Genomic DNA, 13,085 nt, shown 5'->3' with positions numbered 1-13,085 from the left:
TGACTTGACTTTGCCAGGATTATAGTACTGTGGTAGTTACAGCTGCATTAAGAATTTAAGGTTTTATTCTGCAGAGGTCTCACATTTCTTTAGTACGAAATATGATTATAACTAAGGTCCAAACTTGCACATATCATTGCTTCCATAACAAGGATTCCTAGTAAATGTATTGCACAAGTAAATGCATAGCACAGGGTTTTATTCATTGATAAAGGCAAATTTGTGCACCAGTTGGAAGCTGTTGAATTGTAATGACATGACCCAGAGATCCTTTCATCAAATATCTCTGTTTACTGAGTCGGGAAAGAGAAGACCAAGAATTCAGATCCTCATGTAATGAACTACCCTTATTGATGACTAAGACCATGGGCTCCTAACCTACCAGACAGTTCAGAAAGACCAGCCGAACATTTTCAAGTATTGAAGGCAAATTTGTGGGTCAGTCTGAAGCTGCTGAATTTTAATTTGATTGATCAGAAAGACAAATAGATGCCCTCATCAAATATCCCTGAAGCATAATAGAAGGTTCCCTGAGCTGGAAAAAGAAGAAACCAGGAGTTCTAATCCACATGTAATTAACTACCCTTATTATGGTGCTATGGTAGCATAGATAAGGTGATAATAAGAACTTTAATCTTGACAAGGATAGATTTGTGACTATCTTCTGTTCTTGAATACATTTCAGTAAAATAAAAAATGGAGTAGAAGCTTAGTTTTATCTTGGATTGTTTGTATTGGTTGTTGAATTTGAAGTTTTGAGACGTGTATAATATGTTAAAATGGGTGTTTGGGCATTTCTTTCTGGGAGTGTCTTCACTATCTACAGTAATTTGTTTGCTTTCTTTGTTTGTGCTGTGGGTGATTTTTTTTTTCTTTGTAACCATATTACATAACTACAAGAAAATTTAACAGGCCTGTAAAGTTTGTTTTGGCAAAACAGACTGTAATCAAATAGTCTGTTCCCTTTCCGTGGAATATAAAAACTGTGTACATATCACTCATCAACTGACAAAGGTAATATAAATGATTAATATCTTTATACAGAGATAGATCAACAACAATAAGTCAGAATTAAGGTTGGCAAAAGTAGAGCTGCTGGAAGCGATGTTAACATTTGATTATATTAAAAGTAGCCCATTGAAAAATGCCTTCATTACATATTTCCAAAATTTTAAGGCATTAGGTTTTTATATGTTAAAAATTCCAGAGACACACATGTAGATTTTGCCCTGTTCGTGTACTCTAGGGTGGGTCTGCAGACATCCCCGCAAAGTAACAGGCACTCCTGTTTTTGAATCTTCAAATTAAGCTCTTGTAACGGGTTCCATGGTATAGACTAGAAACGTGAAAAATATTTGAATTTCATACCTCCATAAGCACTAAAAATTAATTATTCTTTGGCAATTGAATGACAGCTGCTCACAAAGATTAGTTAACATTTGCATTGCACTTTTTAAGATGTAAAAGTACAATTAATGTTAATGATTAGATCAGGAAGTATGGCAGTAAAACTTGCCACACACCCACCGTGCATTTCATGGTCTTGGGTAGGCTAACTTCTCATATGGGCACATTTCTATCTCATGCATTTTAAAGGCCCCCTTCTGACAAAAGTGGCATGATAATAGAATATTTGCTGTCTCTAGCAGCAGCTTATCAATTAGCTCATCTAAAGATAGTGCCTTTCCTCCTGACTTACTGGAAAGGCAGCCAATATTGTCCAGAATGGTTTTTCTTCAATAATGGCACAGTAAGCTTTAAGATATTCTTTGCTGGTGTTTGCCCAAGAATTTTTGACTTAAACATAATATGAGAGTGAATTGTTTGGTTGCTAATTGAGATTGTCTGGTGAATATATATATTTAGTGGTGATAAACTGTAAATAAATGAATTGGCTTAAATACCCAAAAGCTGGTGCAGAAAGGATGAGTGATTAAATGATCTAAAGAAGTTTGCCTTACAGGAATTTGGTAAAGGAAGAGGTCAATGACCTTTAGAAATTTTGGAATATGCTGCCATGTGTCTGACCAAAGTAACGAGACAAACTAAAGATGGAACAGGAAATGGGTAGGGAATGTTATAGAAAGGCTATCAAAAGGAAGTATTAGTCTAGGGACTGATCTGTGTGGGTAGGTTCATCTTGGTTCCATCAACTCCCTGTACATTGGATAGTAGTGATGGGCAAATAGTCCATTAATCTGATATGTATAATAGTTGGATGTGGAGGGCCTAGTAAAGAGGAAATAGCTGTACTTCCAAAGTGGAATATCATAGAATCGTAGAACTGGAAGGGACCTCAGGAGGTTTTGTAGTCCAGTTCCCTGCACTCGAGGCAGGACTAAGTATTAGCTACACCGTTCCTGAAAGGTGTTTGTCTAACCTGCTCTTAAAAATCTCCAATGATGGAGAGTCCACAACCTGCTTAGGCAATTGATTCCAGTGCTTAGCCATCTTGACACGAAGTTTTTCCTAATGTCCAACCTGAATCGCCCTTGATGCAATTTAAGCCCATTGCTTCTTGTCCTATTCTCAGAGGTTAACGAAAACATTTTTTCTCCCTCCTCCTTGTAACAACCTTTTATGTACTTGAAAACTGTTATCATGTCCCCTCTCAGTCTTCTCTTCTCCAAACTAAACAAACCCAATTTTTTCAATCTTCCCTCATAGGTCATGTTTTCTAGACCTTTAATCATTTTTGTTGCTCTTCTCTGGACTTTATCCAATTTTTGTCCACATCTTTCCTGAAATGTGGCGCCCAAAACAGGACACAATACTCCAGTTGAGGCCTAATCAGCGTGGAGTAGAGTGGAAGAATTGCTTCTCGCATCTTGCTTACAACACTCCTGCTAATACATCCCAGAATGATGTTCACTTTTTTTGACACATATTTAGCTTGTGATCAACTATGACCCCCAGATCCCTTTCTGCAGTACTCCTTCCCAGGCAGTCATTTCCTATTTTATATGTGTGCAACTGATTGGTATGTGTATATATGTATCCAGGCCGTCCCGTGGGTATGGCGAATTGGGGTGACAGCCCCAGGCCCCGTGCTTTGCAGGGCCCAGCGCTTTGATAAAATCATGAGGAGGCGGGGAGGTGAGGCAGGCGGGTGAGCGGAGTGAGAAGGCAGGGCCGGCTCCAGGCACCAGTTTACCAAGCAGGTGCTTGGGGCGGCCACTTCGGAGAGGGGCGGCACGTCCAGCTGTTCGGCGGCAATTCAGCAGACGGTCCCTCACTTCTGCTCGGAGCGAAGGACCTCCCGCCGAATTGCCGCTGCAGATCGCGATCGTGGCTTTTGTTTGTTTTTGTTTTGTTTTGTTTGGCTGCTTGGGGTGGCCAAAACCCTGGAGCCGCCCCTGTGAGAAGGTGAGCGGCAGGCAGGGGGGAGAGGGGGTGAGGAGGCGGGCGGGCAGACAGCAAGGAGAGCGGCGGGCGGGTGGTGGGGTGAGAAGGTGAGCGGCGGCATCGGCAGCCCCCTACCAGCGGCTCCCTCTCAGCACCTCCCACCTGCCGCGGATCGGATGTTTCACGGCATCAGGAGGCGATGGGAGGTGGGGAGGGGAGAAAAGCGAGGATGCAGCGCGCTCGAGGGAGGGGGTGGAACTGGCCAGGGAAGAGGTGTGGCTCGGGTGGAATGGGGGGGAGAAGCATGGTGGGGTGGGGCCTTGGGGGAAGGGGTGGAGTGGGGGAAGAGCCGCAGGGGGCACCACCTGGCAGATTAGGAACTCGGCGCCTATGTCCCTGGCCCCACACCCCACCTAGGGACGGCCCTGTATGTATGTATGTATGGGGTATCATCCAACCCTGACTGTCCCAGAGCTTCAGAGAATGTCCAAAAGGCCTGTTGCCCCATCTCTTCTTGGGCTGCAATAATGGTGGAACAGTTGATATTATTATATTTATAAAATACCAACATTGCGCTAGGTTCTGTACATCTAGGTATGAAGACTAGGTTCTTGCCCTGAAGAATTTACAGACTATACACAAAGAAATAATGCAAGAAGGAGATGAGGATGGGACAGAAATCAATGTGTTTTGAGCACTGAAGTTCTGCACATGTCTTGTGAGCATTACTGTTTTTTAAAAAGAAGAGTTTACAGCATCTGGCTTGCTAACTTCTCGATGAGGAGAGACTAGAAGCTTATGTAGGAAGAGCTTGAAGCAGGGTCTGGAGGGAAGAAATCATATTGGATTAGGGAGAATGGGTTTCAAATGTAGTGGACTGCATGGGAGAAGGCAGAGAGAATCAAAGAGCTGGTAAACTCACTTACATGCAAATTCTCCTCCTGTGATCCTCTGGGGAGTTGCTTACCTGTCTGCATCCCCATGTTGCAGGAGCATGACTAGATATGGGACAGAGACTCAAGACACAAGAGTGACGGTCAATGAATGCTTCATTTCCTGTTAATGCAGGTCTTTTGTATGGAGTTACAAAAGAACCTATAGGCCTATTTAATTTAGCACCTCTAAGCCCCCTCACCAATAGTTCTCAACCTTTCTATACCATGACTCATGTTACAACAGAATGTAATGGTTGCATATAGAAATTAAACAGTTTTGGGAGGGAATTAATAAAGAGATTCATCTGATGACAAAATGCTGGCTTCCTGGATATCCCCTAACGTGTATTTAGTGCTCCAGTAAAGGGTTTTCATTTTAAACAAAACAACAAATTAATTTTTTTTATTGTTAGCAGCTAGACTTTATATTGCACATTATTGGATATGACACTCCTCCTCTGGAATTTTGGTATAGTAAAATATGGACTGTCTTTGTAATGGAAAAGCTTTCGCACTACGTATGTACACAAGAGAAGAGACAGATATTTAGAAATGTGGTCACTCTTGTTAGTGTACTCGGAGGAGGGCTCCCCAGCCAGCCAGCCAGAATCTTTAGCCGGATTCTTTACTTGTTTAGCATCAATATTCAATGTGTGATGTATGTTAATGTTCTATTGTAACTTTGCCTTAATAAAAAGGTTTTCAACAACAACAACAACAAAAAGTTTCATGATCGCCCTGCTGTCTATCGGTAAAGAAAGGAAGGATGGTCATGACCCACCGAAAACCTTTTTGTGACTCCCAGGTTTTAAATTCATGCTCCATGCTAACAGTACTTCAAGCCCCTACTCCCACCCCAGGTGAAAGGGGAAATGTGGAGATGAGACATATTAAATTTTTCATAAACAGCATCACAAATTACAAACAGGCAACAAAGCTTTGTCACATACCGTGTCTCCAGCACATCCACAGTAGCTGATAGATACCATCTGTTGGAATTTCCTCATGTGTTTTGTGTTGGAATTTCCAGTGTGAACTTGGTACCAATATAGTTTGCAGTGAATTTTGAGTCTTGGTGAGCAAAAACATTGAGGTACTTACTAGCTACTCTGTTTGAAATGGTTGTGGTGAGAACTCGTCTGAATTGTACTCTTCCTGAAAGTGTGTGTGTGTAATAACTGTACCCGCTACAATCTTTTACTTGTGTGGCTCTTCAGTGTTCTCTGTCTGCTTGACTGAAATTTTCATAACTGCTCTGCTCTATTTCTAGGAGATAAAGTCATCCCGCTCTTTGTTCCACAGTGTGGAGAGTGTAGCTCTTGCGTAAGCCCCAAGGGCAATCTCTGTACTACAAATGAGTGAGTTTCACTGATTATTATTATTCAAGCTATGATTTAGTCACAGGTATTTTTAGTACAAGTCATGGACAGGTCAGGGGCGTGACTTTTTGTTTATTGCCCGTGACCTGTCCATGACTTGTACTAAAAATACCCCTAACTAAATCTTAGGTGCTGGCTGGGGCACTCCCGCAGATGTTGCTGCTCCTGGGGGGGGGTGCTCCAGGGCCCCACTGTTGCTGGGGGGTAGGGGATGGAGGGGGAGCTCCAGGCCCATGCTGATGCTGAGGGTAAGGGGCGTCTGGGGCCCCACCACCGCTGCTGCTCCCGGCGGGGGGGGGGTGGCCCGGGGCCCTGCCGACACTGCTTGGGAGCAGCGGCCTGGTGCGCCACTGCTGCTCCCGGACCACTGCTCCAGGGCAGCCTGGGACCAGCTTCCTGGGGCTGCCCCGGGGCCGCCCGAGCACTGGCCGGTGCCCAGCTGCTCCATGCTTCCATGAAAGACTTGCAGCCTTAATTATTATCCTAAGTAATTTGATATCATTCATGCAAAACTGACCCACATTTAAAATATCGAATTTATCCTTATTTTTGGTTGTCTTTTGAATAGCCTTGGTGCAGTTCGCGGACTAATGAAGGATGGCACCACTAGGTTTACCTGCAAAGGAAAACAGATTCATCAATTTATTAGTACAAGCACCTTCACTGAATATACAGTGGTGCACGAGACAGCAGTTGTCAAAATTGATGCAGTTGCTCCTCCGGAGAAAGTGTGTCTGATCGGCTGTGGATTTTCCACCGGTTATGGGGCTGCCCTCAATACTGCCAAGGTGAGGATTAACATGTGCGTTTAACTTTCCCCATCTGTGAGGCACTTTGAGTTCTACAGATGAAAAGCTATATACAAAAGCTAAGTAGTAGTATCGCACGTTGGTTTTCTCTGTTAGTTTGTTAGTTTTTATTTATTTATCTTATGGCTCATTTTTAGGAGTAAATAATCTTGCATTTACTGAATTACGAAAAGGTTTCCTTTCATTTATCTTAAATAAATAAAGGCCTTCTATGAAATCATTGGTTCCCTGAAAGCATGGAGTTCTTCAGGGCTTGACAGTTTTCTGTGGCAACAGCTTTCATGCTGCAAAATTGGCCCAGTTCAGGTTTCTTTTTTGGCTATACTTCATGAAAAGTACAGAGAGGCTCCAACCAATGCCATGGATGTGAAGAGCCCCAAAGTTTATATGGAGGGTTACGAATCCAAATCCCCATGAGTATCTGATTTTACAGCTGGCTTCATCTCCAGAATGGGCTGAGCCCAAAACCCTAACCTGAACACCCCCAAACACAGGAGGGCATGAGAAATCTGGATCTAAAAGCACAGTTTGTGACTTGGGAACATCTCTAATACAAACCTACTCTCAAATGTATGCTGTGGTAGGTTTTATCCAGTTGTAATCCAATGATGGGACCCTTTACTTTGAATAGCAAAAATGCTTTCGTCCAATTTACAAGTGTAGTATCCAACACAAGCAGAGCCTAAAATGAAAAGATTTACAAGATCATTCATGCAGTGGAATCACTATACATCACTTGTATTCTAAGAGAGTCTGATGGTTTTTATGATTATGCAGGTGGGACGTGGTTCTACCTGTGCTGTCTTCGGTCTGGGAGGAGTTGGCCTCTCCGTTGTCATGGGCTGTAAAGCTGCTGGGGCTTCCCGGATCATTGGGGTTGACATCAACAAAGACAAATTTGCCAAGGCTAAAGAGTTAGGAGCCACCGAGTGCGTCAACCCTCAGGACTTCACAAAGCCCATTGAAGATGTGTTGAGGGAGCTGACTGGTGGTAATGGTGTGGACTATTCCTTTGAAGTCATTGGACGCACTGATACCATGGTATGTGACCAAAAGATGTAAGATGATGACGTTCATCAACTTCTGTCCAGAGGCTAGTGCAAAATTAATCAGCTGAGAGTCGCTTATCTAGTGTCTTGACACACTAAGGACCCAATCTGAGGTGCTGAGTGCCTCCTGCAAGGCGTTAAGTGGAAATTCGAAATGGTGGAATCCACATGCCTCACACTGATATTCTGGGATCGCGGGAGGAAGATGGGGAGGGGGAACTTTTTGTAGAAACTTTGAAAAAGAAAATATACTGCCCCCTATGCTGGCCATGTTCAGCTAGGAGGCAGAAAACTCTGAGGGCCTTATTACTCCAGTTTTATCATTGATCTCTACTGAAATTAATTGAGTTACACTAGTATAAAACTGCATGGAGGATTGCATTTACAGAGATTCCTTTGCTTTTCTCTGTTTGGTGTGAGTGCAGTGGTTTTGCCCCCTCGCCCAAGGCAGCAGCATTGGGGTTCACCCCCAATCCAGCAACTCTTTCCAATCTGTAGAAGCATGAAGGCATCTGCACAAAAACCCTGTACCGCCACAGCAGCACCTGGAAGCCGGGAGCCATGCTGCTAGAGAATGAGCAGGTAGATAAGACTCCTGCCTACCCGTGGATCCCAGTCCACCCAGATCCTTCATGGAGAGGCCTTTGCAGGTTGGGTAATAATGGTGAGGAATGATGCCAAGGAGGCAGCACTACCCTCTTTTGCTCCCCCACCTATCAATATTTGGTTCCACCAGGCTTTTTGTCCCTCCTCACCTCGCAATGGCAGATGGGCTTATACAGGCCACAATATTTATTTGATTTCTCATTGATATCAAAAGGACTTTACAATATTTTCAGTCACGCAACCAATTAACAGCTTGGAGTGGAAGATGATTTCATAACGTTGCTAGTAGATAACTGCCTTTGTCTGATTATAGAGTGTTTCTTTGTTTTAAATCAGACAGCTGCCCTGGCATCCTGCCACATGAATTACGGAATGAGCGTGATTGTAGGAGTACCTCCGTCAGCGTCACAGATCACCTACAATGCGATGCTGCTCTTCACTGGACGCACCTGGAAGGGGTCTATTTTTGGAGGTATGCACACGAGAAGTGACCAAACTCTGTTGTGTGCTTGTGAAATTCACAGATTCTTGGACCAATTATTTTCAAATTTGGGTGCCATAATTAGGTGTCTAAATCCATATTTAGACTCCTGACTAAAGGGTCTGGCTTTTCAGAGATATTGAGCCCTGTTCTGCTGATCAGGGAGTATGTTGGGCCCAAGATGGGATAAAGACATTAATGAAACCCTTGTTCATTGTTACAACATTAAGCAGTTATGCAAATAAAGCTTTTGAAAGGTAAAGTATTAAGCAAAGCTTTCGTTTGAACAATATCCCTTATTTCCTCTCCCTGTAGCTGTCTTTTATAGGTAGAAACCCTGCTTAGTAGTCTTTTTGATAGCATTAAAGGTAGTATCAACTGTCCTTTTTGGGGGGGAACGTTATATGGTCTGGAGATGTTGTTGAAGTCCAATCTTGTTTTCTTTAAGACAAAACAAGACACACACACACACACACAAAAGGGGGGAAGAAAAGGCTAGCAAAGCTTTTTTTTTTTTTTTTTATGCAGTTTTGATGGCTGGTGCTGTCTTGCTGCTGGAGAAAAAGTCCATAACACACATCGTTTATGAGCCACTTTAAGACCTGGCAAAGTTTTACCAGCATCAAGCTATTAAACGGTGTTGGTTTTACTTGCCTCTGGTCACAGGATCCCAGCAGCGCTAAGGTGGAGTTAAGGCGGTAGATAAGCCAGACTTACTAGATAGGAAGCAAAACCCGAGAGCTTAGGAAAGAGGAGAAATAAGGTGGGGACTTATTCTTGGCATGTTTTTTCCACCAGGCTCATAGTTTGTTCTCTCACAAACCCTGGAGTTAAAGTTTTATTGTCTGATTATAGTCAAACATCAGAGGGAGCCATCTGACTCTAATTCTCATTTTATAAATTTGTTTTTGATTTCAAAACATCTCTGACCATGAGATTTTTTTGGTACATCTGAAAATCATACCAATGGAAATAAGATTCAGGTTGCCTAAATACTGACTTGAGTCCAGATCCCCAGTGGGAAGTAGGCACTTAAATACCTTGAGGATCTGGGTGTTAGGTCCCTAATTTAGGCCCCCATGATTGAAATAACTCTTCTAAAGTAATTTAGAAAATTAAACATTAGTTCTAAGTTGTCACATACAAAAAAAACTATTTCAAGTGACCCAGGTTAAAATGAATTGAAGTGTAGACTAAATTGATAGAACTTTTATCACCAATTTCAATGCCAATACTGGCTTTTTTTCCCCCATCTTTCATTTCTTCCAGCATATTTAAAAGATATGTGAAAAAAGAATGTGTAACTAAATGGTACACTTTGAGGTTCTGAAATATGTTGGGTTCTGTAAGTCATTTGGTGCCTCTAGCTCTGATACATCCCACTTCAGTGATGCCTGTAGGAAATTATAAGTGACTTTGCGTAGCCAGTGTAAGTCTAAACGGAGTGATATTGAGTGGGAAAGGATTGTACTGCAGGAAAGCAACTGGCTGGATTCTATAAAGTTTCATTTGCAGACATTCGAACATTTGAATTTGTTTACATACTTTCAACTTAATATCTTAATAGGACTCTTTTTTTAACAATGCTTTTTGTTTGCACATAGCGTTCCCTGGGTAAATAAATGTACATTGTCAAGTCCCAACAAAGTCTCGATTGATGCATTGCTCTGCCAAAGAGCTTACCTCTTAATTTAAATCTTCAGGGCTATAATATTCAGTATGTTGCTAGATAATGTACAATCTTCTGTCTTTCAGGCTGGAAGAGCAAAGATTCTGTCCCTAAACTAGTTGCAGACTACATGGGGAAAAAATTCAACCTGGATGCATTAATAACCCACACTTTGCCTTTCGATAAAATCAACGAAGGATTTGAACTACTGCGGGCAGGGAAGAGGTGGGAGTCATTTATTTATTCATCTTGTAAATACCATATCAGTGAAAAATTCACTGTAACGTAATGCAATAAAAAGCCAGCCAGACTCTAAGAATTTAACCCTGCTCCATTACATTCCTCCACCCCCAAAAATCAAGGTTAGCACCACTGTACTTTAAAGTCAAAAGACAAATGCTAATCCCAGGTTCTTGATCCTGGAATTGCACCTCAAGTTATCTTCCGTACTGTGTATATCTCCATTCATTCCTCACCAAATTTGAGAATTAAGTCACATACTTGTGTAACGTTCAGAAGTGGGCAAACTACAGGCTGGATCCTGCCTGCAGGCTTGCTTGTGCTTGTTTTCAAATTAAAAGTAAAGTTAGTCTCACTGAAACAACAACCCTGTTGTTGTCATTGTTAAATGCCTGTATGTCTTCCATGCCCCGTCCTCAAACTTCAGGAGATATTGCTGCAGCTCTTCATAATATAATTCTTCTCCTCCTTAAGGCTGATGGCCAAAGCAGAGATGGGCTCATAGTTCAGCCAATAGCATGTTGGTAGGGGTATAATGGAGGATGAGGTTATCCTAAATCTTGTGACATGTTAGCATTAACCTGACTTTTTCTGTTTCAGTATCCGCACTGTCCTGGTGTTTTAGGATTGGCATAGGGGGTTATCAACACCATTATCATGAAATCATAAAACAAAGTGTGGAAAGTCTTGGATGATTCTTTGCTACTACTAGCTGAGTAAAATGGACTAAATGAAAGCTGGAGTCAATCTGGACAGATTTTTGGAGGTCTTTTACTACCTGATTTTATATGAAGAGATCCATCTTGAAATAATTTGATTTTTCCAGAGGTGTCCTCCCCCCCTAGGGTGGTGTAGTAATAAAACACTCTTACAATGTTTCTATCAAATGCTGTATAGTTATTTGCACTGAAATGATCACATTAAAAATGGATGTTAAAACTCTCAGTTAATGATTTTTTGTGGGTGAGTTAATATATACACCTTTTTAAACAGTAACAGTTTATTAAAATCAGCTTATTCCAAGGTTGAAGATTCAGGCTCACTGTGCACTTTGGTCTCCACAACATTTGGGCTAAAAATAATGATATATCTTTTATTATGTCTAAACTACCATATTTTTAGAACTCTAATCTAAAGCATGACCTGTAGCTGCATCCCCATAGCTTGCTCTGTAAAATAAAATAGTTACCTTCTAATGGCAAACATAATTAAAGACAATGATGAATAAAAATCCTATCATCAGGAAAGACTGACTGGGCTCTTCTTTGCAGCACACAAGCCTACATATGATAAATCAACAGTTCTCAGGGGGTCCCACAAGCAGGGCTAGCATAAAAGGAAACCACTTAATCTTTATCTCTGTGTGTGGAAGGGGGCCTTGGAATGGCAACCTTATTACCTTCTCTTAACATGGACAGCTACATCTTTTTCCTAATTAGTGCCCATCAATAGTGACTAGCTATGAGGGAACCTTTAAGCAGAGGTTCTGGAATATACTTTAGAAATGTTCCTTGCCTCCTCCCCTGGTCAAGCTAAGTACTTAATTTGAAATTAGTAGGCACCACTGCATGTAACTGGGGTGGAAATCTCTGTTACAGTGGATAAGAAACCTTTAGCACTACAAGGGGGGGGGGGAAACTCCTTCCAACCCTGATATTCTATGATGGTCACAAGCACATTAGCTGCAACCTGGGGGATAAATAATCTGTAAGAAAGAAGAACATTTAAAAAGGTTCCCAAAAAGCAGCAGGACTGAGGCTCTCTAGTAACTAGTCCCGGTGGCGAGTGGCTGCCGGCCCCGCCGCATTGCGGGGAGCAGGGCCCACGAGCTGCAGGCGGCCCCCGGCATCGCGGCGCTCTCGCGTTGGGGGAGCGGTACCTTCCCTGACGTACGTGCAGCAAACGCCGGAGTCACGGGGCCCGGGAGCTCTCGGCGGCCCGACCCGGCAGCGAGACACGCGCCGCTCCGGCTTCTTCCTTGCTCTGGATGCTGGAGCAGCCGCCGCTCTCTCGCGCGGGAGCCGCTTCCGGCTTTGTACCCCGCCCGCGCCTCCCCATTGGGTAGGCAGGCGACCAATGGGACGCTGTTCCCAAATGCGCATGCGCCGCTCAGACCGGCTGGTGGCGCCGGAGGCTGGTTGATGTGCGGGGCCTGTGACGTCACGTTCCGCGACCCTCCTGATGAGCTCCAGCCTCTGCCCCCCCCCCGCGGCCAGGCCATTGGTTTGTGCCAGCTGCTGTCCCCGGCTCGCTGAGCTGCATTACACGAGCAACCCGGAGCCAAGCACTGCAGGGACACAGACCTAGGGTGACCAGACGTCCCGATTGTAGGGGACTTGTCCCGCGTCCTGACCTTACATTGGTCGGGACGCGCTTTGTCCCGAGCTCGGGGGACCGTCTGGTGGACGACCCAAGCCGGCACTGCCGGCCGGCGCCGCTCACCTCTTCTTCCTGGGCCCTGAGGCAGCTCAGCTGAACTCCTAGCGCCGGCCGGAGCCTGCAGCGTGCTGCAGCCCCACTCCCCAGGCACGCACAGAGACGGCAAGGAAGTCTCCACTGTGTGCTGCAGGGG

General features: G+C 43.7%; 1 protein-coding gene across 2 annotated transcripts in view; it reads left to right on the top strand.

Moving 5' to 3' along the window:
- The window catches only part of LOC117877929 (alcohol dehydrogenase 1A-like), a 29,581-nt gene extending 18,301 nt beyond the window's left edge, over positions 1–11,280 (top strand). The window contains exons 4-10 of one of the 2 annotated variants that reach the window (XM_034771596.1): positions 5,551–5,638; positions 6,228–6,447; positions 7,246–7,509; positions 8,460–8,595; positions 10,360–10,498; positions 11,114–11,138; positions 11,187–11,280. In XM_034771596.1, coding sequence (XP_034627487.1) covers positions 5,551–5,638; positions 6,228–6,447; positions 7,246–7,509; positions 8,460–8,595; positions 10,360–10,498; positions 11,114–11,138 — 872 coding nt within the window. In that variant the 3' untranslated portion in view covers positions 11,187–11,280. The remainder of the gene's footprint in view (positions 1–5,550; positions 5,639–6,227; positions 6,448–7,245; positions 7,510–8,459; positions 8,596–10,359; positions 10,499–11,113; positions 11,139–11,186) is intronic. The other variant, XM_034771597.1, reaches the window with a different exon arrangement.
- Positions 11,281–13,085: the final 1,805 nt, after the last annotated feature.

This window comes from Trachemys scripta, chromosome 5 (assembly GCF_013100865.1).
Source record: "Trachemys scripta elegans isolate TJP31775 chromosome 5, CAS_Tse_1.0, whole genome shotgun sequence".
NCBI lineage: Eukaryota > Metazoa > Chordata > Testudines > Emydidae > Trachemys > Trachemys scripta.
This window is presented reverse-complemented; position numbering and strand designations above follow the sequence as displayed.